The 23,041-nt window shown below is 46.9% G+C and overlaps 1 protein-coding gene across 2 annotated transcripts; it reads left to right on the forward strand.

The window, feature by feature from the left end:
- The first annotated feature begins 2,064 nt into the window (after positions 1 to 2,064).
- On the forward strand, positions 2,065 to 21,493 carry olfm1b (olfactomedin 1b). Of its 2 annotated transcripts, none has more exons than XM_056432858.1 (6): positions 2,065 to 2,255; positions 10,441 to 10,590; positions 11,837 to 11,992; positions 14,643 to 14,862; positions 17,082 to 17,188; positions 19,215 to 21,493. In XM_056432858.1, the coding sequence occupies exons 1-6, from the start codon at positions 2,190 to 2,192 to the stop codon at positions 19,887 to 19,889; spliced, it is 1,374 nt and encodes a 457-aa protein (XP_056288833.1). In that variant the 5' UTR covers positions 2,065 to 2,189; the 3' UTR covers positions 19,890 to 21,493. The 2 variants fall into 2 exon arrangements, with proteins under 2 accessions (XP_056288833.1, XP_056288832.1); XM_056432857.1 differs by lacking the exon at positions 2,065 to 2,255 and adding an exon at positions 8,618 to 9,326.
- The last annotated feature ends 1,548 nt before the right edge of the window (positions 21,494 to 23,041 follow it).

The raw sequence follows: 23,041 nt of genomic DNA on the forward strand, positions 1-23,041 counted from the left end.
CTTAATGGATACAGTGGCATCACAAAAAGACTCTGACGGTCACTCGACTGGACCGGGCTGGACGACCTTGAGTTAACGAGCATTGAACGCTTCCGGTCCGGTCCGGTCTGGTCCGGTTCTGATTGGCTGTGCTTTAGTTGATTTAGGATATTGTGCCGTGTGTGTGTGTGTGTGTGTGTGTGTGTGCTCTGACGTGAGAGCAACACACAGTGTGCTGGTAATTCCGGGAGCTCTCCCTTTAACCCTCATGTTGCCTTAGGGTCAATTTGACCCCATTCAATGTTTAACCCTCCTGTTACCTTTATATTTACTGACATATTTTATCCTTGGGGTCAATTTGACCCCAGCAATTAAAACCTCCAGAAAATTATTAGAATTAATATTGTTTTCCAAGTTTAAGTGTGAGGTACTTTATGTTTGTTTGTTGAGCCCTTTAAATATATAAAAAAGTTGATATTTCTTATATGTTTGACACAGTGAAAAACAGCCTGGGGTCAAATTGACCCGAAAGAACACCGACATTAAACATTGAATGGGGTCAAATTGACCCTAAAGGTAACAGGAGGGTTAAGTGCAGACCAGGTCCAGGTTCAGATACAGGTCCAGGTCCTGGTCCCATGCAGACCTGGTCTGAAAGAAAGGAGGGACACGTATCGTTGAGGGCCATCTTTAGTATCAAAGCAGCCGAGAGCAAGAAGGAGAGAACGAGATGAAAGGAGGAAGAGATGGCAGCGAGAGGAAACACACACACTCTTTTGGGACCTCAATTTAAACACACACACACCTCAATTTGCAAAAAGACGTGCGTCTCTCCCAAACAGAAATACAGATTTAACCATTTTTCCTGTGAAACTCTGAAGAAAATATGCCACATTTCATCTTTTCAGTTCATTCTCCAAGCAGAAGAAGAAGCAAAGAGAGTAAGAGGGAGTGTACAGGCCTGTGTGTGTGTAGGTGTGTGTGTGTGTGTGTGTGTGTGTGTGTGTGTGTGTGTGTGTGTGTGTGTGTGTGTGTGTGTGTGTGTGTGTGTGTGTGTGTGTGTGTGGGCGTGCTACCATCTGCATGCAAATGAGATAAAAAGTACACGAAAATACATCTGCAGGAGAATTCCCGTACGGGCGGCCGCATCCAATCAGCCTCCCCGAGTTCTCCCACACACACACATGACGGCGGCGCTCCATCCATCCCATAATCCCTGTGTTGGTGGCTTGCTCGCCGCCATCCTCGCCACGATCCTCCGTCTGCTGCGGCGTCAGGCGATTAGGACGCGATTAGCCACATTGTCGTGTCCTCGACTCAATAAGCAAACCTGTCATCTTAATTGGATTTGTTGTTGTTGTTTTTCGTGTACATGTATTTGTATCTGTGTATGTATTTGTGTATTTGTATGTGTGTATATGTATCTGTGTACATGTATTTGTATACATGTATATGTATTTGTGTATTTGTATGTGTGTATATGTATATGTATCTGTGTATATTTGTATCTGTGTATTTGTTTATGTTTATATGTATTTGTGTATTTGTATTTGACCTACCATCCTCCCTCCTCTCCACCTGCCAATTTAAATCTCCCTCTCTTGGTGACGTCACTTCCGCTTTCAGCACCAAGGACAGCGCCGTCACTCGCCTTCCTTTCTCTTTTTTTTTCTTTTCTTCTTCTTCTTCTTCCCTTTTCCATCCAGGAGCTCACGCGGCGGTTCGAGGCGGGGAGGGGGAACTTTTGGGGGGGGCAAACATATCAGCGTGGAGGTTGATCCGCGCGGCGCGTGCGCCCCTGACAGTGTGTGTGCGTGTGTGCGCGCGCGTCTCCACAGCCCCGGTGCTCCATCACGGTCCGCGGCAGCAACCACGAAGGAACCGAGAGTGAGAGGAGAGAGAGAGAGAGAGAGAGAGAGAGAGAGAGAGAGAGAGAAAGAGAGAGAGAGAGGCACGGAGGATCCACGCTCCCCCGATATGACATGGAGATGCACAGAGACGGCTCCGTGATACCGACCCACCGGGCTGCTGAGGGATCCGCGTCTTCATCATAATAACGACCGTAACGGGAGAATCGAGCGACTCGCACCGCTACCGAGAGCCGGGAGCAGAGGACTGCTGAGCGGGGTGGAGGTGGTGGGTGAAGGGGGGACGCGCAGGGACTCGATCTGCATGTGAGACCGCTGGTCCACACTCACCGGAGGCAAGAGATGCAGCCCGCGAGCAAGCTCCTGAGTCTGGTGCTCCTCATCCTCATGGGCACAGAATTCACCCAAGTAGGTTTTTTATTTTTTATTTTATTTATTTTATTACATTTATTTTTTTGTATTATGAAAAAAAAGCTATACATTTTTATTTGTCATTTTTATTATTTTTTCTTAAAGACAGCGGTTAATTGGCTTCACGGATACATGGAGAGTTTACACACGGTTTATAGAACTCTCGGGGTCCCGTGAATTAGCTCCGATTACCGGGGAGATGACATGATGTGGATACGTGGTGGTGCTTGACGGTGCCCCCCCCCCCTCTCCCTCCCCCTCACCGACGGGTATGACAACCCGGCCGGATAGATGGGGGTGGAGGTGGGGGGGGGGGGGGGGTTGTTGCTGTCCGTTTTTTCTCATTAGCAACCGGTCATAACAATCAGCTGCAGGGAGACATACGCTGTAATGTAGACAAATAAATAAATAAAGGCCCCTGTTGAATCGAGGGCTCTATGCTCTTTAAAATCAGGGCTCCACAATAAAATGCAGCCCTGGAAGAAGAAGACGGTGTTCGGGAGCATGCTCCACGGCCACAGAGTGACTTATGACGCTGTGTGACACATAAAAAGAGCGTTTAGTTCCTCAGTGTAAAGACAGGAGACTAATGGAGCGTCACTGCAGCTCTGGATCCTCTACTGGACTTCCTGCTCCATCCAAAAGGCCTCCTCGCCCCCTCACGTTGCCTCCTCGCTCCCTCACCTGGCCTCCTGCGCCCCCTCACGTTGCCTCCTGCGCCCCCTCACGTTGCCTCCTGCGCCCCCTCACGTTGCCTCCTCGCTCCCTCACCTGGCCTCCTCGCCCCCTCACCTGGCCTCCTCGCTCCCTCACCTGGCCTCCTGCGCCTCATGTTGCCTCCTCGCCTCACCTGGCCTCCTCGCTCCCTCACCTGGCCTCCTGCGCCCCTCATGTTGCCTCCTCGACCCCTCACCTGGCCTCCTCGCTCCCTCACCTGGCCTCCTGCGCCCCCGCATGTTGCCTCCTCGCCCCCTCACCTGGCCTCCTCGCTCCCTCACCTGGCCTCCTGCGCCCCCGCATGTTGCCTCCTCGCCCCCTCACCTGGCCTCCTCGCTCCCTCACCTGGCCTCCTGGGCCCCCTCATGTTGTCTCCTCGCCCCCTCACCTGGCCTCCTGCGCCCCCTCACGTTGCCTCCTCGCTCCCTCACCTGGCCTCCTCGCCCCCTCACCTGGCCTCCTCGCTCCCTCACCTGGCCTCCTGCGCCCCCGCATGTTGCCTCCTCGCCCCCTCACCTGGCCTCCTCGCTCCCTCACCTGGCCTCCTGCGCCCCCGCATGTTGCCTCCTCGCCCCCTCACCTGGCCTCCTCGCTCCCTCACCTGGCCTCCTGGGCCCCCTCATGTTGTCTCCTCGCCCCCTCACCTGGCCTCCTGCGCCCCCTCACGTTGCCTCCTCGCTCCCTCACCTGGCCTCCTGGGCCCCCTCACGTTGCCTCCTCGCTCCCTCACCTGGCCTCCTGGGCCCCCTCACGTTGCCTCCTCGCTCCCTCACCTGGCCTCCTGGGCCCCCCCAACATCCTCAGGCATCTCAGCGCCACCTGACGACACAGATGGCGGCGTGCAGCACGAATAAACTCGATGTTCTCAAGATGAAACTATGAATGAGGAAATCATTGTGAAAGAGTGAGAGGGATTTTTAATGTTTAAAACCAGAGGACTCAATCTGGGTTATGTGCGTGTGTGTTTGTGTGTGTGTGTTGGGGTGTGTGTGTGTGTGTGTGTGTGTGTGCGGGGGTTATGTGAGAAACTGAGATGGAGTTGAGCTGAATTGCAATACGCGTGGCAGCTAGGGTTGAAGCTATTTATTATTCAGTATGGTTGGTGAAGCAAGTGGAGAGAGAGAGAGGGGGAGAGGGAGAGAGAGGGGGGGGGAGAGAGAGGGAGAAAGGGAGAGAGAGGGAGAGAGGGAGGAGAGAGAGGAGAAAGGAGAGAGAGAGAGAGAGAAGGGGAGAGAGAGAGAGGAGAGAGAGAGGGGAGAGAGGAGAGAGAGGAGAGAGAGGAGAGAGAGAGAGAGGGAGAGAGAGAGAGGAGAGAGAGGGAGAGAGAGAGAGAGAGGGAGAGAGAGAGGGAGAAGGGAGAGAGAGAGAGGGAGAAAGGGAGAGAGAGAGAGAGGGAGAAAGGGAGAGAGAGAAAGGGAGAGAGAGAGAGGGGGGGAGAGAGAGGGAGAAAGGGAGAGAGAGAGGGAGAAAGGGAGAGAGAGAGAGAGGGAGAGAGAGGGGGAGAGAGAGAGATGCAGCAGAAGAGCAGTTGGTGGAGATACGGTACATTTTGTGCTTCATCGCCGGCTGGAAATGTGATTTATGAATGTGTGTCCCTCCGGTGTGTGTGTTGTGTGTGTTGTGTGTGTGTGTGTGTGTGTTGTGTCTCCTCCTGTACTCCGTCTGAACACCTGCTCACGGTGATGCAACACACACATTACAGGCCCGGTTCTATTAGACTGGTTCTATCATAAAGATGGAGCTCTACAACTTTCACTCACACCGAAAATCACCATTTTTCCGACCAGAGAAAAACATGTTGACGGAGCGCCGAGTTCATCTGCCACGGTTCTTATGGTTCTTTTAAAGGTTTGTGGTTCTATCACCTATGAAGAACCTTTTCTTTTAGTTTGAGGCACCATTATAGGTTCTTTAAAGAACTCTGATTTGAAAGAACCATTTATGAAGGTTCTTTGAGACACCTTTATAGGTTCTTTGAAGAACCATTTAAGGAAATGGTTCTTTAGAGAACCCTGGTTTTAAAGGTTCTTTGTGGAACCTTAAATGGTGCCTTAAAGAACCATGTTTTGAAGGTTCCTTGCACACCTTTAGGTTCTTTGAAGAACGCTTTGAGGAAATGCTTTTTTAAAGAACCCTGGCATATGAAAGGTTCTTTGTGGAACCAGAAATGGTTCCTCTATGCCATCACTCTGAAGAACTATTTTTGGTTCCACCTTCATGGTTCTGTGTGTGGGCGGAGCCTCCGAGGGGCTTCAAATGACACCTCGTTGATCGATTGATGAATCGATTCCTCTCACTGAGTCCTGTGGCGCTCCTGCAGGAGGCGCGTGTGTTTAATACCGACTTTATATGAGAGCGGCAGTGGTGTATAAAGTACCCAAAAGTCATACTTGAGTAAAAGTAAAGATACTTGACTGGAAAATTACTCAATTAAAAGTAAAAGTCACCTATGAGAATACTACTTGAGTAAAAGTATTAAAGTATCTGATTTTTTTGTACTTAAGTATCAAAAGTAATTTTCTGATATTAAATGTACTTAAGTATTGAAAGTAAAAGTAAAAGTAAATGCTGTTAATAAAAAAAACAAAGGGTCAGAATTTTGAGAATTATGAAGTTTATTTGTTTGGGTGCTGTGGCCGCCTTGAACAAGGAGTATGAGCCAGGATGAACTTAGCAATATATGAACACTATGAAATTACTAAAATATAAAAACACGATTAACACAGAAAAAAGCAGAACCAAAAGTAACAACCAGAATCATCACTTTAAAGTGAAAAATGTCTTGTTCATCTTCAAAAGAAGTTGATTTTCAAAATGGACAGATGTCAGTCTCGCTCTTCTGGGGCTGAAGACGAGTGCTGCGATGCTGAAGAGCCGTTCACCTGGTGCAGGTAGAGTGTGTCTAGCTCCACAGGCCTGATGCAGGTAGAGTGTGTCTAGCTTCACAGGCCCTGATGCAGGTAGAGTGTGTCTAGCTTCACAGGCCCTGATGGTGCAGGTAGAGTGTGTCTAGCTTCACAGGCCCTGATGCAGGTAGAGTGTGTCTAGCTTCACAGGCCCTGATGCAGGTAGAGTGTGTCTAGCTTCACAGGCCCTGATGGTGCAGGTAGAGTGTGTCTAGCTTCACAGGCCCTGATGATGCAGGTAGAGTGTGTCTAGCTTCACAGGCCCTGATGCAGGTAGAGTGTGTCTAGCTTCACAGGCCCTGATGCAGGTAGAGTGTGTCTAGCTTCACAGGCCCTGATGCAGGTAGAGTGTGTCTAGCTTCACAGGCCCTGATGGTGCAGGTAGAGTGTGTCTAGCTTCACAGACAGCAGCACACAGTTGGGAAGCATTTCAGCAAGTCAACGTGATCCACGTCTCCATCCAGCTGTTTGCTGCTGTCACGTGCTTGAGATGACGAAGAAGAAGTCCTCTTCATCAGATGAACTGGACCTGGTGGCATCACCTAGCTGCAGGGAGGGTTCTTCCATGTGCTGCTTGATGTAGTCCATTCCTGAAATAAAGTGAGAGTATTATAGACATGATAGAATTAATAACACTTCCTAACATGTCATGACCCCAACCAACAGTTTTGTACTAAAGTTTGTTTTAATTTGAGGTTTATACATTTAGTTTCATGCACTGTCCGTGCATCCAGAGTTGATTTGTGAATATGTACTTGTATCTCTGGAGTTAAACACAACAACAGTCCCAAATCAATATCGTCGCCATTACTGGACCGTCACTCTTATAATATTAATACAAATAATGATAATAATAATAATGCTGGAATGATTAGCATTATATTATAGCTAAGACGACTCAAATCAACAAATTCTCACAACTGTCAACACTTCTTCAGCTCATTAACTCGCTAGAGATCCGTCTACTCCACTCACGCTAATTGTCTCATTTAATTGACGATAGCTAGCGAACGTTAGCCTAACATACAACATGCGTAGGACAATCAGACACCTGCCTCCCCCCCTCCTGCCAAAGATATAACTTACTACAATCCTGAGGACAACACTGCTAGATATCTTAACAGGTTTATGATGACTAAACATTAACGTTGCGGCTCATGGGATTAATGTTAATTTACCTCAATGTGTTTCCTGAGGTTGGTGAGTTGTTGAAGGCCATATCTCCGTAGCTTTCGGTCGGCATAAGAGGCACTTCATCCGGTAGGAAGAAACTTTCACTCCGACAAAAGAAAAGAGTTCGCCCAAATATGGCCACGGACGTTGATCTTGGTCCCGTGGTTGTTCGAGTAGCTTCCATTGCTGCTCCACATGAAATGAGTCGTATCTGTAGCCGCTCGCTCGCATCCTGGGCATCACTGGGAAGAGAAAACACGCGGCAAGGACCACTGATCCCCAACCTGGTGTTCGTGCTGCGTTCAGGTGCGCTGCGGTGTGTTCCACAACAGTCCCCGATGTTTCTCATGATTATTTTTTTCCGTAGTAACGAGTAACGAAACTGTTTCAGGGGAAATGTATCGGAGTAAAAGTACAAGTTTTCATTGCAAAATGTAGTGAAGTAAAAGTAAAAGTAAACAGAAATATAAGTAGTAAAATAAAGTACAGATACCCAAAAAAACTACTTAAGTAAAGTAACGAAGTACTTCTACTTCGTTACTATACACCACTGGAGAGCGGGGACCGACGCGCTCCTGATCATTTGTCCTCACACGGCGTCATTAAAGCAGAATTGGACCGGCACCCCCGAGGCCCGAAGATGAACCGCCTTGAAGGCGACGTGATGAGAGGGAGAGCAACACATTCACAGAGGACTGGACCGGCTCTGGACCACATGCGTCAACGTAATCTGTGGAGCCATCACTACCCCTCAAAGGCCATAAAGAAGTGGGAGGGACAAGAGAGGGAGGGAGGGAGGAGGGAGGGAGGATAAGAGGGGAGGAGATGAGGCAACCTTCTCTCCGCCTCTCTTTCAGCTGACCAGAAAGATGCATTATGGAGTTGACAGAAATAGCTGTGGACACAGAGCCGCTCGTGCTATTCCGAGTGTGTGTGTGCGTGTGTGTGTGTGTGTGGGGGGGGGGGGGGGATTTGGGGGATTTCAGCGACGCCCCATTCAGCCACATGGTGGCGCCAGTGGGCCGCGGGTGAGAAGAGTAAGAAGCTCTCTCAGCTCCCGTTTGAGGCATCCCCGTTACCCGTCAATAAATAATGCCTCCCCCCCCCCCCCTCAATGTCAGCGGGATGCGACATTTCTTTGTGTGTGTTTTAGTTGTAACGGGAGAGCTTTACGCGCGGGTGTACCCTACGATGGAGAGGAGAGGAGCTCCTTTATGGGGCTATGAAATAATCCCCCCCCCAGCCATCAGGGTCGTCCGACCTCAGCCGCACTGCTCATTGTCGTTCCCCTTGGAGGGGGGTCGGGGGGTGGGGGGACTATGAGCGAATCAGGCGCCGTCCCACGCCCCACGGAGCCCAACCTGGCTGACATCATTGCGTCTGGCGATGCCGATGGATCCGTAGCTCCTCCTCCTTTGCCCCCTCCTCCATTCTAGAGCGTGTGTGTGTGTGTGTGTGTGTGTGTGTGTGTGTGTGTGTGTGTGTGTGTGTGTGTGTGTGTGTGTGTGTGTGTGTGTGTGTGTGTGTGTGTGTGTGTGTGTGTGTGTGTGTGCGTGTGTTTGTAGTCAGTGGCACTTTCATAACAGAGCGCGCCCACTCGAGGCAAAGGAGGCGGACCGTCAGGCGTGCACCAAATAGTAACGGAGAACCGGAGAGGCAGCAGTGCGCGCGGGACAACGCAGCTAGAGGAGAGATAGATATCCAGGAGACGCTTTTTTCTTTTCTTCTTCTCTTCCACTGGAGCAAAGTGTTGCAGTTATATAAATATATAGAGAGAGATTTTTGGGTTTGTTCTTTTTTCCCACCTCTGTTGCGACCCTCTTCTTCCAGCTCGTCCTCTCTCGCCTCGCACGCGCGCGTCCCGACTCGTTCCGTCGCCGGTGCTTCTTCGTCGTCGGAGATGTCCAAAAAAAGACCCGCCGAGGAGCCGGAGTCCCGGGTGGAACAGCAGCAGCACGCCGCCGCTCCGGGCACCATGGCTCGACTCCCCCGTTTCTCACCGGAGGAATCCGTAGAATGAAAACGGCTTAAAAAAAAAAAAAAGAATTACGAATTAATTGAAGAGAAAATAAAGAGAGAAAAAAAAGAAGAAAAAAAGTCACCAAAAGTCGCGCGTAAAAAGATGTCGGTTCCTCTGCTGAAGATCGGCGTCGTGCTCAGCACCATGGCGATGATCACCAACTGGATGTCGCAGACCCTCCCCTCTCTGGTGGGGCTCAACACCACCAAGCTGTCCGCGGCGCAGGGGGGGTACCCGGACCGGAGCACCGGAGTAAGTGCACAAGTTTACGCATATTTTCCTGACGGCTCGGTTGAGGGACAGGTGTGTGTGTGGGGGGGGGGATGGAGGGGGGGTCTCTCCAATGTGACGCGCTCATGCTGGACGCGTGCACATGTAGAGGAGAATAAACTGGAGAGGCATCATATATGATGTCTTCTTGTTGCGTGTGATGATGATGATGATGATGATGATGATGATGATGATGATGATGATGATGATGATGCTTCAGCGGCTCCTGTTAATACACTTAGGGGGAAGTTACCTGTCGGTTGTTTTACGTGTCTCTGGTATTGATGTGCATGTGAGAGCCACGGCAGAGGGATAAGCAGGTCGACGTGAGAACAGCTTACAATGAAACAGCGAGATGCGTTCAAAGACCCGGTTCTCCTCTCAGACTCTGGCAAAAGAAGTAGATGTTTTTGTATCAGTTATCGTTTGTTTTTTGGTGATTATGAAGAAGATTGGAGCATTTCTTTCTTGACTCGGGATATTTGGATAACCTGGCTGAGTGGAGTCTAGGCAGTTGCTTGATAGTGGTTGTCTTTGTCTTGTCAGCACATCCTCTGTCGGTTGCTCCTTTTTTTGTAGGATTTTGTGAAGTCACTCTCATTGACTGATTGTTGCGTGTTGCTGATGCAGTGATGAACCAAAGTCACTCACTCTCTTATCTAATCGGCAGGTTACTCTTTCTCTCTCTCTCTCGGGGGGAAAGAAGAAAGAAAAAGCTCTTTCTGACGTGTAGAACCCCCTCCCACCTTCCCACCTTCCCCCCCACCCCTCCCCTGTACAGCCCACTGGAGTAGCTCCAGCTGGCTGCAGCGTCCTCTTTGCGCGTCCTTTACGCACCGCTGTGACGGCGCCACCCGGGTGGAGGAGCCGCGGCGGGTTGCGGTGGCGTCCCTGATGGTGATGAATGCGATGCGGCTTCATCCTCCCGCGGGCACTGCGCCCTCAGCGGGGACTCGCAGCCGCGCCGTGACCTTCGTAATGTCATATAGTCAAACGGGAGGATGTGGTACCCTATGGATACTCTCTGACCTCTTTGTATGTGCTCCACCCCTCTCATCCGCCCCTCTCTTCTCTCCCCCCCCCCCCCCCCCCCCAGGTGTTGCCGGCGAACCCGGAAGAATCGTGGCAGGTGTACAGCTCGGCCCAGGACAGCGAGGGCAGGTGCGTGTGCACCGTGGTGGCGCCCCAGCAGTCCATGTGTTCACGCGACGCGCGCACCAAACAGCTGCGGCAGCTGGTGGAGAAGGTAACCGGTCCGCTTAGACCCCGTGACCAATCAGAGTCCTCCGGTACCCATGAGAGTCCAGAACCCAGAACCCAGAACCCAGAACCCAGAGTCCAGAGTCCAGAGCCCAAAGTCCAGAACCCAGAGTCCAGAACCCAGAACCCAGAGCCCAAAGTCCAGAACCCAGAGTCCAGAACCCAGAACCCAGAGTCCAGAACCCAGAGTCCAGAACCCAGAACCCAGAGTCCACAACCCAGAGCCCAGAGTCCACAACCCATAGTTCAGAGTCCACAACCCAGAGCCCAGAGTCCAGAACCCAGAGTCCACAACCCAGAGCCCAGAGTCCACAACCCAGAGTTCAGAGCCCAGAGTCCAGAACCCAGAGTCCAGAACCCAGAACCCAGAGCCATGCAGAGGAGCCCCTTCACTCCTCTGAGCTGCGGCCCGGCGCACACGGGCGTGTTTGTAGGCGTGAGCTCTAATGAGCTCCCTGGACACACACATGCGCCGTGGGAGGCGGCCACATACACACACACACACACACACACACACATACACACATCGTGGGTTTCTATTGTAGCACGAAGCCAAAGCAACACGTCTGATGATGTAACCCGGCCCCCATACACACACAGGCTGGCATAGAGGAACAGTCGAGCACATTGATTTATAAATCCTAAAATGTAGATCCAAACTCATCCCATCATGGCCGCTCTCAAAGAGTTGCAACTGAAACATATAAAGTACATATATAAACTACTCCTGAACTTATTGTTAGATAACTCTCTTTGCATTTATTTATTGTTGATTTGAGTGTAGCATTTCTCTAATATTACAACATGCATCCATTTCATTTGAAACCTTTCAAAATAAAAGCAAGGGATTAAAAAAAATAAAAACCATTTTGGAAGAAAAGGTGATCACATGTCTTATCAGGGGCCACGTGAAAGGTGTTGGACACCTGAGATTCTAGATGATCCACACAAAATGAATACAGACATGTATGAATGAATAAACAGATGATGTGCCAAGTTTCTGGAGATTCTAGACCACGTCAGTTTAGGAGGAAACCAAATGTCCGAACAGTGTGCGCTCCACACCTCCAGCGTGTGTGTGAGGCCCCCGACGAGTCGGCCTGATGTCACTGAGTCACCGCAAGGAGAATGCCAAGGCGACATATTGACAGTCTGTTGCGTCTCATACGCAGTAATTACACTGTAATACAGCAGAGAGTGACTTCATGTCTCTATGTCGACCACCCCCGCAGGTCCAGAACATGACCCAGTCCATCCGGGTCCTGGACCAGCGGACCCAGAGGGACCTGCAGTACGTGGAGAAGATGGAGGTGCAGCTCCGCGGTCTGGAGACTAAGTTCAGGCAGGTGGAGGAGAACCACAAGCAGAACATCGCCAAGCAATACAAGGTACGCAGCCGGACCGCACCGACACCCACCCGACCGCCATCCCATCATTTACACACACACACACACACACACATTTAAAAAAAATCTAAATCGACTCAACCGCCACATGCCAAGAAATCCAGAAAGCGTGCAAGATGAAAGAGGTTTAATAATGAGATGAATTCATGTCCTTGTTGCACTGATACCGTGCGATGGAATAATAATTCATCTCAAATAATAATTATATTATTAATTAATTATATGATAATTATACAATTATATATTATTCTAATAATAATTATATAATTATAATGAATTAGTTCTATTATAATTATATAATTATATAATTGTATATAATAATAATGAATAACTAGAACGGGCACTCGGTAGAGCGCATACCTTCGCATGTCACAAGATTGGGCATTGAATTATGAACATGTTGGCATTAGTTGCATGCCAATTGGATAAAAATTGACCGCGCGATGGTAAAAAGAAGATTTTTACCTTTTCATGACCTTGACCTTTGACCCGATCGATCCCAAAATCTAATCAAATGGTCCCCGGATAATAACCAAGCATCCCACCAAATTTCATGCGATTCTGTTTAATACTTTTTGAGTTATGCGAGTAACACGCATACAAATAAATAAATACACGGTGATCAAAACATTACCTTCCGCATTTTCAATGCGAAGGTAATAATTCATCTCACACTGGTGCTCGTGGGCCACCGTAGTTTTCCTCCCTGTTTGGCCAATGGGAGACGTTTCAGTTGTTAAGCAATCTGCACGAATAATCTGTGCGCTGGCCCTTTAAGGGCTACACTGTCCAATCGAAATAGAATGAGCACATTTCAAATAGATATTTGGTAAACTAGTGCGGATGAACCTCGTGTTTTTTAAATTTTCTTTTGTTTTCATCCAATAAGGACTGTGAGTTATTTTTGTTTTTATAAAGATGCTGATTATTGTTTCTTGGATAATACAAATAAAATAACTGACTCAGCATTTTAAAGCCCGAGGTGACATCGCTGAAGTCGCCATGTCTCCACACGTTTTGGCCATTTTCGTTTGAAGAGATTACCCGAACGATCAAATCGGTTTTCAACAAACACTTTGACGATCATCTCGCCGCCGTGTCGAGGTGTTGCGCAATCGACCGACTCGTTTCCAGCTCTCCTTTCGACCGAGAAACAAATAACTTTAAAAATGAAAGAACACAGGGAAAAGCGACGCATTCGAAAACACGTTTAAAGTAATTACTAAAAGTTTGCTTCATTCCAGCGTCAAGCATCAAAATCGTTTCACTTCACCTGCACCAATACATGTGTGTGTGTGTGTGTGTGTGTTTGTGTGTGTGTATGTGTGTGTATGCTGCGAACACGTTCGCGCCACCGACCACCCACATTCAGTGCACGCTTGCTATTTTTTCTGAAGTGCATATACACTAACGTTCAAAAGTTTGGAGTCACGCAGAAAATGTTGTGTTTTTCCATGAAAACTCACACTTTTATTTATCAAATAAATATTAAAATGAATATAAAATCTAGTCAAGATATTGATGAGGTTATAAATAATGATTTATATTCTAAATATTAATGTAGTTCTTCTTGTGGCTCAAAGGAAGGCCAGTTTTATAGCTTCTCTCCCCAGCATAACTGTTTTCAGCTGCGTTTAAAGGGTTTTCTACCCCTCCGCTAGTCTTCTAAGGCGATAACACAATGTACCATTAGAACAATGGAGATAGGTCTCTACACACCTCTGTAGAGACTTCATTACACACCAGAGAAAAGTCATTTACACATTAAATATGTAGAGAGTATTTATGATTCATTTAACGTTTTCTTTATTGATAAAAAACGTGATTTTCTTTAAAAAAATAAGGACATTTCTGCGTGAGCCCAAACTTTTGAATGGTAGTGTATATATATACATATACAAAGTGTGTGTGTGTAGCCAGGCTAGCCAGCTTCAGCTTGTCACCAGTGTGTCGTCTTCTTGCTTGCAGGGCTAACTTTAAGACAATACAGAGAGCCACAGGGAAGAAGAGGCAGGTGAAGCCCAGGTGGCCCTGAAGGGCCACAGTACTGAGAGCATCAAACAGTTAATTTACCTTTAGCCCCACTGAGACTAAGCCCCTCCTCCCACTGACCTTTTCCTGCATGTTACTGCTGTCAACGTTTTACTTTTTAAAAAAACGCTTAAATACATCAATTATTATTATTATTATTATCATTATTAATATTATTATCGATTGCTGTTATTTTTCTCGTTTTTCTTCTTTTTTTTTGTCTCTGCATATTATTTTTTTTCGACAAATCTATATACGTTAAAAAGCTATACGGACGTAAAGCGTTCCGAGTCACGTTGTTGTGTGTGACATGTAAAATAAGCATGTAACCCTTAATACGATGTTTTAAACCATGATGACCAATAAAGAGCTTTCCCAATTGTTGTCAGTGTATGGGTTTGTTTGCTCAGACACACACACACACACACTGAACACACACACACATACATACATACATACAGGGGGTCAGTGAAGAGGCAGGACAGAGTCAGAGTAGTCAGGTTTCAGACAGGTGTTTTTCTTTTTCTCTCATTCTTTTCTTTTACCTTTTATCTTTTTTGTCTCCCATGACACTCAAATGAGCTTATTCTAATCCTTTCAGGCCATAAAAGCGAAAATGGAGGAGCTTAGGCCGTTGATACCAGTGTTGGAGGAATACAAGGCCGATGCCAAATTGATATTGCAGTTTAAGGAGGAGGTCCAGAATCTGACGTCAGTGCTAAGCGAACTGCAGCAGGAGATGGGGGCCTATGACTACGAGGAGCTGCACAGCAGAGTGTCAAATCTTGAGGAGAGGCTCCGAGCGTGCATGCAAAAATTAGGTAGGCGCAGAAAAAAGTTGTTGGCACACACACACACGTGCATGCACACACACACACACACACACACTGACGTGCAGTATGTGGCCAGAAAGAGATCTGCAGGCATTATTCACACGATCCAGAACATCACGGGAACATTATGTTTGGCCGTCATTGATCTACACACACACACATACACACACACACACACACACACACAAGAAATATATATTCTGTGTTGCTTTCCTGTTTTCTGTTGTTGTAAAATATTATGATTATAAATAGTTTGGGGATTTTATTTTCACTGTTTATTGGAGAAACAAAGTTACGGGCACACTGGGGTGGAAAACTGTGATTTATTATTATTTTTTATTTAATTTCAACGATTTCATTTTAACACAATTTATATATTTACATTTATATATTTTAAATATTATTATTTGTACACTTTAAAAACAATTATTTTATTTCAATTATTTTATTTTAGACAATTGAAATATTTAAATGTATATATTTTTTGTTTAAATATTATTATTTGTACACTTTTTGTTTTTAACATAAACATTTTTAATTTGTTTTTTGTGTAAAAAAAGACAGCATACAAACATATTTTTAAAGATTTTTTTACACATCAAACACATTTTGCTATTTATTGAATTTTTTGCGAACATTTTATTGATTAGTAATTAATTGATTAATTGATAATGAATATATCTGAACTGGTTTAACTTTATTTACTTGGTAACTTATAGAAATGACATTCAAACTGCATCAATCTATGAAAACTGAGGTGATGAAAGAGATGGCCTGTTTAAACACACACACACACACACACACACACACACACGTTAGGAAGAGAGCCGGCAACAGGAAGTTCCTCTCTCCTGGTTCTAGCCCCGCCTCCTCACACCTCCCAACCCACGGTGCTAATACATGCACGCCCACGCCGCGCTGACTCACGCCGCGGTCCAGAGACACGGACACGGCGCGGCGCTATATTGTGTTCCTGTTTCTCATTATTCACGCCAGATGACAACAACAAAAGTATTTACTGTTACGAAGACGACAAACTGGACCAAACTGTTCATTTGGAGCGCCGGGCGAGACGCCGCGGGTTTATACCGAGGAACAGAACTGGCACTGAAACCTCATCGCCACGGCGACGGCTTCACTCAATAGTTCTGTTCTTGTCTGTTGAGCACACAGTTTTAGGTATACACACACACACACACAGAGTTACACACAGTTATACACACACACAGTTACAGTTAAACACACAGTTATAGTTATACACACACAGTTACAGTCATGCACACACACACACACACAGTTATAGTTATACACACACACAGTTACAGTCATGCACACACACACACACAGTTATAGTTATACACACACAGTTATAGTTATACACACACACAGTTACAGTTATGCACACACACAGTTATAGTTATACACACACAGTTACAGTCATGCACACACACACAGTTATAGTTATACACACACAGTTATAGTTATACACACACAGTTATAGTTATACACACACACAGTTACAGTTATGCACACACACACACACACAGTTATAGTTACACACACACAGTTATAGTTATACACACACACAGTTATAGTTATACACACACACAGTTACAGTTATGCACACACACACATCTGCCCACCGGACTGGAGCTTCTTGCTTCTCATGCCGCTGCTCACATCTGCAGAGATAAAGGAGCGGGGAACGGCAGTGTGTGTGTGTGTGTGTGTGTGTGAGATCAGACGAGATAAAGGCGAGGTCACCCGGCGAGGGACCGGCTGGGGCAGAACAGAGGGACCGGCTCTTCCCTTTCATCTTCACTCGAGCTCCGTGCACACCGACACGCACCAACACACACCGACACACACCAACACACTCCACACACTCCTCTCTCTCATTATTGAGATTAAACTCGCAAAAAGGTCACTCTCAACAATTTGCATCGCCGTTTTGACCGCGGTCTGTTTTCACATTCGGTCCGACCGGGGCAAACTGAGGCCAAAGGGGGGGGATTAGACCCCCGGCTGCATCTCCAGGATGTAGACGCAGCCGGCTGTAGGAGTGAGATCTAAAGATAGACTGCCCGATTACAGAGAAATAATTAAATAAATCAACGGCCGACGTACAACATGCGGCCTCTAATCCCACTGAGGGTCTACGTTGTTTTCTCCGCATTGTCCCCGTCTCACTCCTTTCCCCCGTGCAGCGTGCGGCAAGCTGACGGGCATCAGCGACCCCATCACCATCAAGACCTCCGGATCGCGCTTCGGCTCCTGGATGACGGACCCGCTGGCCCCCGAAGGAGACACGCGGGTACGTAGAACTGGAGCTCACACAGCACCGTGTGGGTCACGTGACACACGCGGTTCGGTTCGGTGACGGAACATTTGGAAAAGTCGTGGAATTATTACAAAAATTGTTATTTCCTGGGAAAAGTTATTAGGAAACGAAATCTTTGGTCATGAACATTTGGTTTAAAGTCCTTGAAGTCCACGTGTATGAACTTTGACCCCTAAAGTGGTAACCTGCAGACTAATTAAGAATATGAACACAATAAACACTGGCTGTAAACATCAACAAGTCCTTGAGTGATGGGTAAGTGAGGGTTCGAGGTGAAGCTCAAGTCTCTGAACTACAGGGTCGGGTTAATTGGTGGCGGACATTTTATGATCTGCTCATCGAAATCTGATCGTGTGTTTCCGTTGGCTCGGATAAAACTCAAAGGGATGAAGCTGGAGGGTCTTCACTGGCGACTTTATGAGCATCAATAAGAGACACAACTCCCCCTTTGCATCATGGGAGAGAAGAAGATACAAACTCCAGAAGAACGAGAGCATCGCGCGCTCGCACGGGGCCTCCTGCAGGCTCGTCGTCATGACAACGCAGGCTGTATTTAGAAAAATTATATTCCAGAAGAGGTGAAACCGACTAGTGACTGAGATTTATATCAGCAAACTGCTAAAGGCAACTTTCTTTTTTCTTTTTGAAGAAACTATCACATTTTTACCTGAACACATGAAAAGGTGTGATTATCAAAGGGCGGGGAAAAAAAGAAAAAAGAGAGGGAAAGGAAATAAATTGGCGGGAGTCGACGGTTCTGCTCCATTTCTTTTCATCTCTCCGTTTCCACACCTGTTTTTTATTTTGTTCTTCTTTTCTTCTCTGGCCCCCTTTGAGACCTGCTTCCTCGATATGAATCATTCTGTGCGAGCCAATCACGAGCAGGTAGAGGACGTGTCTGCTTCAGGTGTCTCGCCCCCCCGCGGAGACGGAGGAGGCGTTGTTGAGACTCGTGAGAGAGCTCGACGCCCCGAGAGGAAGCAGCTGAGACGGGCCTTTTGATCTGGAGCGACGGACATTAAACCCGCCCCCCCCCCCCCCTCTCCTCAACGACTTAATTGGGATGCTCGGCGAGTGGCGTTTTTTTAATTTTTGGATCTGCGTGAAAGATTCGGGCGTTGACGATGATCTTTACTTGTGTTTATTTGACGAGGGACAGTTGGTGAACATTAATAAAACCATTTCTGTAAAGGTGCCAGAGTTATTAGCCAAGAGGCTATTTTTCATCTGTAGTCCCGAGAGGCAGACGTCATAAAACAAACCTAAAAACATAAGATTACAAGGTTTATACAATATTTACACTTTCCTAATGGGTATACAAACAATTAAGAGTGAGAATAGTGAATATACTCCTAAACATTGTCAAGACATGCAGCAAGAAGACTCAAAATGAAAAACGGACAAAGCTAATAAAATAAGAGAGAACTCTGTAACTTCATGGGAACTCATTAAAATACTTTGACATTCAACATGTCAACACTGCATCGCTATTGGAGGACATAACAACACTGTTTTACTGTTGTGAGATTACAATATATATATATATATTGTTTTTAGGTAGAAAAATCAACATCAACGAAGTTACCATATATGGTTCCTCGCCCGATATAGGGTTAAAATGAATAAAAACATCCATGAGACACAGAACATGAAATAATGCAGAGTAAATGAAATATATAACAGCAGACACAGGTAAACAACAACAACAGACCTGCATGCAGGTGGAGGGACGGTCGACCAGCAAAGTCATGATAATAATAATTCATATAGCACCTTTTTTAGATACTCGAAGACACTTTACATGTTACATATACACCGTAGAGTTACAGGGAGCAAATCAGGGTTAAGTGTCCTGCTCAAGGGCACATGGACTAGGGTGGGGATTGAACCGCCAACCCCCTGATTGATAGACGAAGCTGCTGACCCCTGACCCTCAGTCGCCCCCTAATGACGAGGGTTGTTTCTTCTTGCTGCTAACGCGCCTCCCTCTGGTCTCCAGGTCTGGTACATGGACGGCTACCACAACAACCGCTTCGTGCGCGAGTACAAGTCCATGCAGGACTTTATGACTTCGGACAACTTCACGTCCCACCGGCTGCCCCACCCGTGGTCGGGCACGGGCCAGGTGGTCTACAACGGCTCCATCTTCTTCAACAAGTTCCAGAGCCACGTGATCATCAAGTTCGACTTCCGCACGTCCTCCATCAGCAAGTCCCGGCAGCTGGACAACGCCGGCTTCAACAACGCGTACCACTACGCCTGGGGCGGCCACTCCGACATCGACCTGATGGCGGACGAGGGCGGGCTGTGGGCCGTCTACGCCACCAACCAGAACGCCGGCAACATCGTGCTCAGCAAGCTGAACCCGGGCACGCTGCAGATCGTCAAGAGCTGGACCACCAACCACCCCAAGAGGAGCGCCGGAGAGTCCTTCATGATCTGCGGCACGCTCTACGTCACCAACGGGTACTCGGGAGGCACCAAGGTGTACTATGCCTACTCCACCAACTCCTCCACCTACGAGTACATCGACATCGCCTTCCAGAACAAGTACTCGCACATCTCCATGCTGGACTACAACCCGCGGGACCGAGCCCTGTACGCCTGGAACAATGGCCACCAGGTGCTCTACAACGTCACGCTGTTCCACGTCATCCGCTCAGAGGAACTGTAACCGCGAATTACTGGATTACATTTGGTGAATACATATTTGTCTGTGTGGAGATCTCCCTATATACGAAAAATAGAAAGAAAAAGACTCTATTTATAATATGAAATGACTTTTACTGAGAGACGGCATCGACACTGAATGCAGAATGGATTGAATGTGCATATTACATCACACTGAGAAAAAAAAGACTAAATACTCCAAACAATTGAAGGGTTTCATTCCAAAATGTGATATATCTGTTACAGGTACAGATGTAAAATGTAAAATCATATCGCAGATAATTGTTTCAACAACAACAAAATTATATATAAATATTTATTTAATAATTGAAAAATATATATATTTTATATAATAATAATAATTAATATTATTATTATTATACAATAATATATATTATATGTATAAATAATATAATAATATGTAATAATAATATATATTATATAATAATAATGAAGGTCTTACTATAACTAATAATTACCCATAGTAGACTTTATTTTATTATATTATTTTGTCGGAGGTATTTTATTTTGGAATGAAACTCTTTCATCGTTTTTTGCCGCTTAGAACAATGATTGTAAAAGTTGAAAAATATATCAGATTTAAAAGAATAAGATGCCAGAAAAAAAAAATGAAAATCATCACGCCTTTTAAAATATATAAATATCTATACTATGTAATATCGACGTGAGCTCCGGTTCTTCTGCAGACGTCCTCCCGGCAGAACTTTTCTTGGGGGTCAACGGGGGGGGGGGCTCAAAACAAAAGACTGATGGTAACAAACTGTTGGGGTTCCCCCCCCCCCCCCCCCCCGGCCGGAGCGCCAGAGGGTCTCGTCAGAAGAACCCGATCGTACTTGTTTTGATCAAGAACAGTAGCAAAATCACAAAGTCTGTCGAGAAAACAGCAAAAACAACAATAACAATATCCTAGAGAAAAAAAAGAAACCCAAAAGGCGCCGACTGTTGACGCCGCCGCCGTCTGAGACGAGTCCCTCCGTGTTCGTGACTACGTGTGAACAAGGCTTTCTTTGCATGAGTTTTTCACTCCGGTTCTGCTCTCTTGAATGTCTTTTTTGCTGTATGATACTATGAAGAAAAGAAAAAAGGATGGGAGGGAGGGGGGGGGGGGGGGTAGAGTACCTTTTGGGAATTGAGGATTTCTCTGCTTTTCTTTTCTTTATTTTCTTCGTGTTTTTTTATTTATTTTATTTTTCACTTTCGCGATCATCGTTTTTCTTTTTCTCGAATGTTTCCCCGTGTAACGCAGTAACCGCCGATAACCGTGTATGTGGACCGCGTGGGATGAATCTAGAACATCGTCTCTTCTTCTGGAGAGCAACACAAAAAAAGAAAAGAAGAGAACAACAGAATGTACCATCCTCCACGTCTTCACGTCATGCTGTAGTAGGGAGAAGGTTCTCTTTTCATTTTCTAATGAGGATACACCTGTCTCATGTCATGCCCCCCCCCCCCCTCCCAGTGATGGATAATGCTGTGCAGAAGACGAAAGCTTTTCCCCCTTCTTGTGCTTTGCTGGACATGTTGTTGTTGTATCTGAGATGATGAGATATAGTTAATGATTCGTGTCAATAAAACAGAGAAATCTGACGCTGAGATTATTGCCTTTTAAAAACAGAAAGGTTGCACGGCCGTCCTCTAGGAGATGACTTCCTTCCTTCCTTTTGGGTTGACTCCTTCACTAAGAAGAGCCAGCTTTCTCACGGGGATGAAGATATATATATATAAATATATATATACATATATATATATATATATATATGCATGTTTTGAATGAAAAAATAATTCGTTCAGAAGTTGAATTCATAAGCAATAAATGTCCCCGTTAGCTTAGCGTGGCTAATGTTAGCTCGACAATGTGCAACGTGTGTTTCCCTCGATGTCCCGTGTGTTGTGACGTCTTTTCATCGAGGCGACACTGTCCACTTTTTTTTGTCCACTCAACAGTTTTCTCCCCGTCTTTGTTCTCCTCGCTCAATTTACCTCCCGCCGCTAACCGCCGCCGCCATTTTCTCCCCCTCCCCCCGCCTCCCCCCCCCCGCCGTGGTCGTATCGTCGCTCCCCATTGAGCGCTCAGCTCCTCTGATGTTTCAATCGATGAATAAATGAGTGCTTCTATTTTCACACTCACGGTGCTTTGCCAACAATGAAAGAATCATGGAGAGGATTAGAGGGAGGGGGACGTCAGAGGAACACGTTTAGAGGAACAGGCTCAGGGGAACAGGCTTAGGGGAACACGCTTAGAGGAACACGCTTAGGGTAACACGCTTAGGGAAACCGCCTTTAGTGGAACACGCTTAGAGGAACACGCTCAGGGGAACAGGCTTAGAGGAACACGCTTAGGGTAACACGCTTAGAGGAACACGCTTAGGGTAACACACTTAGGGAAACACGCTTAGGGGAACACGCTTAGGGGAACACGCTTAGGGGAACACACTTAGGGTAACACGCTTATAAGAACACGCTTAGGGGAACATGCTTAGAGGAACACTCTCAGGGGAACAGGCTTAGAGGAACACGCTCAGAGGAACACGCTAAGAGGAACACGCTCAGGGGAACAGGCTTAGAGGAACACGCTTAGAGGAACACGCTCAGAGGAACACGCTTAGAGGAACAGGCTTAGGGGAACACGCTTAGAGGAACACGCTTAGGGGAACACGCTCAGAGGAACACGCTCAGAGGAACACGCTCAGAGGAACACGCTCAGAGAAACAGGCTTAGAGGAACACGCTTAGAGGAACACGCTTAGGGGAACACGCTTAGAGGAACACGCTCAGTGGAACAGGCTTAGAGGAACACGCTTAGAGGAACACGCTCAGAGGAACACGCTCAGGGGAACAGGCTTAGAGGAACACGCTTAGAGGAACACGCTCAGAGGAACACGCTCAGAGGAACAGGCTCAGGGGAACACGCTTAGAGGAACACGCTTAGGGGAACACGCTCAGAGGAACACGCTCAGAGGAACACGCTCAGAGGAACACGCTCAGAGGAACAGGCTCAGAGGAACACGCTTAGAGGAACACGCTCAGAGGAACACGCTCAGAGGAACACGCTCAGGGGAACACGCTCAGAGGAACACGCTCAGAGGAACACGCTCAGAGGAACACGCTCAGAGAAACACGCTCAGGGGAACACGCT

The sequence above is a fragment of the Pseudoliparis swirei genome, chromosome 15, assembly GCF_029220125.1.
Source record: "Pseudoliparis swirei isolate HS2019 ecotype Mariana Trench chromosome 15, NWPU_hadal_v1, whole genome shotgun sequence".
Classification (NCBI taxonomy): Eukaryota; Metazoa; Chordata; class Actinopteri; order Perciformes; family Liparidae; genus Pseudoliparis; species Pseudoliparis swirei.